The sequence below is a fragment of the Fonticula alba genome (assembly GCF_000388065.1).
Source record: "Fonticula alba strain ATCC 38817 unplaced genomic scaffold supercont2.4, whole genome shotgun sequence".
NCBI classification, from domain to species: domain Eukaryota; order Rotosphaerida; family Fonticulaceae; genus Fonticula; species Fonticula alba.
The window spans coordinates 747,976-749,466 of NW_009242974.1; the positions used below are offsets into that span (position 1 = coordinate 747,976).

Below are 1,491 nucleotides of genomic sequence, written 5' to 3' on the forward strand. Positions count from 1 at the left end.
GGGGGGGGGGGGGGGGGGGGAAGGGCGGAGGCGGGCATGGGCCAGGAGGTCAGTTGCATGTCGGCGGCGAACACGCGCACACACATACGTGCGCGCGCACGAATATGAGGGGCGAGGCAGGATGGCTGCAAGGGGGGGGGAGGGGGGGGGACACACCTGGCAGCCGGGGTCCAGGAAGTGCCCAGTCGGCTCGGAGGCCAGGAATGTATGAGACGAGGAGATGCGCTCGGCCGAGGAGGACATGGCGATCAGCGGCTCGGCGCCGTAGCCGGCATACTGTGGTGCCTGCGTCATGCCGGCATGGGGGAAGTACTGTTGTTGTTGTTGTTGTTGTTGTTGTTGTTGGTGGTGGTGCTGGTGCTGGTACTGGTGCTGGTGGTGCTGCTGCTGATTGAAGTGAAAGACGTCGGTCGGCGCGTCGGCCGAGGTGAAGTGGAACTGGGGAACCGGCGTGGGGCCGGTGAAGGCGACGGCCTGCGGGTCGACAAAGGATGGAGGACCACCGGCCGGGGCGTCAAAGTGCTTGGTGTGGTCGGGGCCGGCGGCGGGAGGGGCCGGCATCTGCGAATTGGCCGCCAGGCCTTGAGCGGCCCCGTGGCTAAGGAGCTGGAGGAGCTGCTGCTGCTGCTGTTGCTGCTGCTGCTGCTGCTGCTGCTGCTGCTGCTGCTGCTGCTGCTGCTGTTGCTGCTGCTGCTGCTGGAGATCGCCCAGGGGAAGGGCACCCGAGTGCAAATAATACCGGGCCTGTGGCAGCGAAGTGTAGTGCGCTTGCTGCTGCGCCTGCTGCGGAGGGGACTGGTGCGCCGGGGCCGGCTGTGACAGATGAGGGTACTGCTGCGATGGGTGGGGGTATTGCTGGGAGGGGTGGGCGTGTTGGGGGTCGCGCGTGGCGAGGCCGGTGGCGGCCACGGCCGCCAGCCCGGCGGCCGTCAGATACCCGACCGGCGGGGCACCGGTGCCGGGGCCGGCACCGGGCGCAACCTTGAAAGACACGGGCACCGGCCCGGCCGCGGCGGCGGCTGCCGCTGCGGCTGCCGCCGCCACCGTGTACGAGGACAAGTCCGGCAGGTCGGCGTTGCCGTAGGTGGCGTAGCCACTGGCGGCCGAAATACTGGACGTGGTCGCCATGACCTGTGCGGCGCCGACAGGGGGAGAGGAGCAGCGGGAGCCAGGGGACAGGCGAAAGGCTGGGAGCCGGAGACGATGGTCACCGGGCTCGAGGGACGAACAAAGAGCTTCGGGCGGTGGCGGCACGCGTGAGATGTCCGGGTGCCGAGTATGGAGCGTGGCGGCGGCGGCGGCGGCGGCGGCGGCGGCGGTGGCGGCAGCAGCGGCAGCACCGGTGGCTGCAGTGGTGGCCGTGGCGGGGACAGTGACGGTGACGATGGAAGTGCTGGTGGCGGCGATGACACGGGGTCGAGTGGAGGGGTGTGACGCTGGTCAACAATGACCACACAGGGCAGCAACTGGGTAGGCGAGAGGGGGGGGGGG

The 1,491-nt window shown here is 69.7% G+C and overlaps 1 protein-coding gene across 1 annotated transcript in view; it reads right to left on the minus strand.

Annotated features, from left to right (window-relative positions):
* Window positions 1-1,128, minus strand: part of H696_02703 (hypothetical protein) — a gene marked incomplete at both ends in the record, with an annotated part of 9,949 nt that extends 8,821 nt beyond the window's left edge. Inside the window, one exon of the mRNA XM_009496610.1 lies at window positions 157-1,128. Within this exon, the coding sequence (XP_009494885.1) occupies window positions 157-1,128 (972 nt within the window). The remainder of the gene's footprint in view (window positions 1-156) is intronic.
* Window positions 1,129-1,491: the final 363 nt, after the last annotated feature.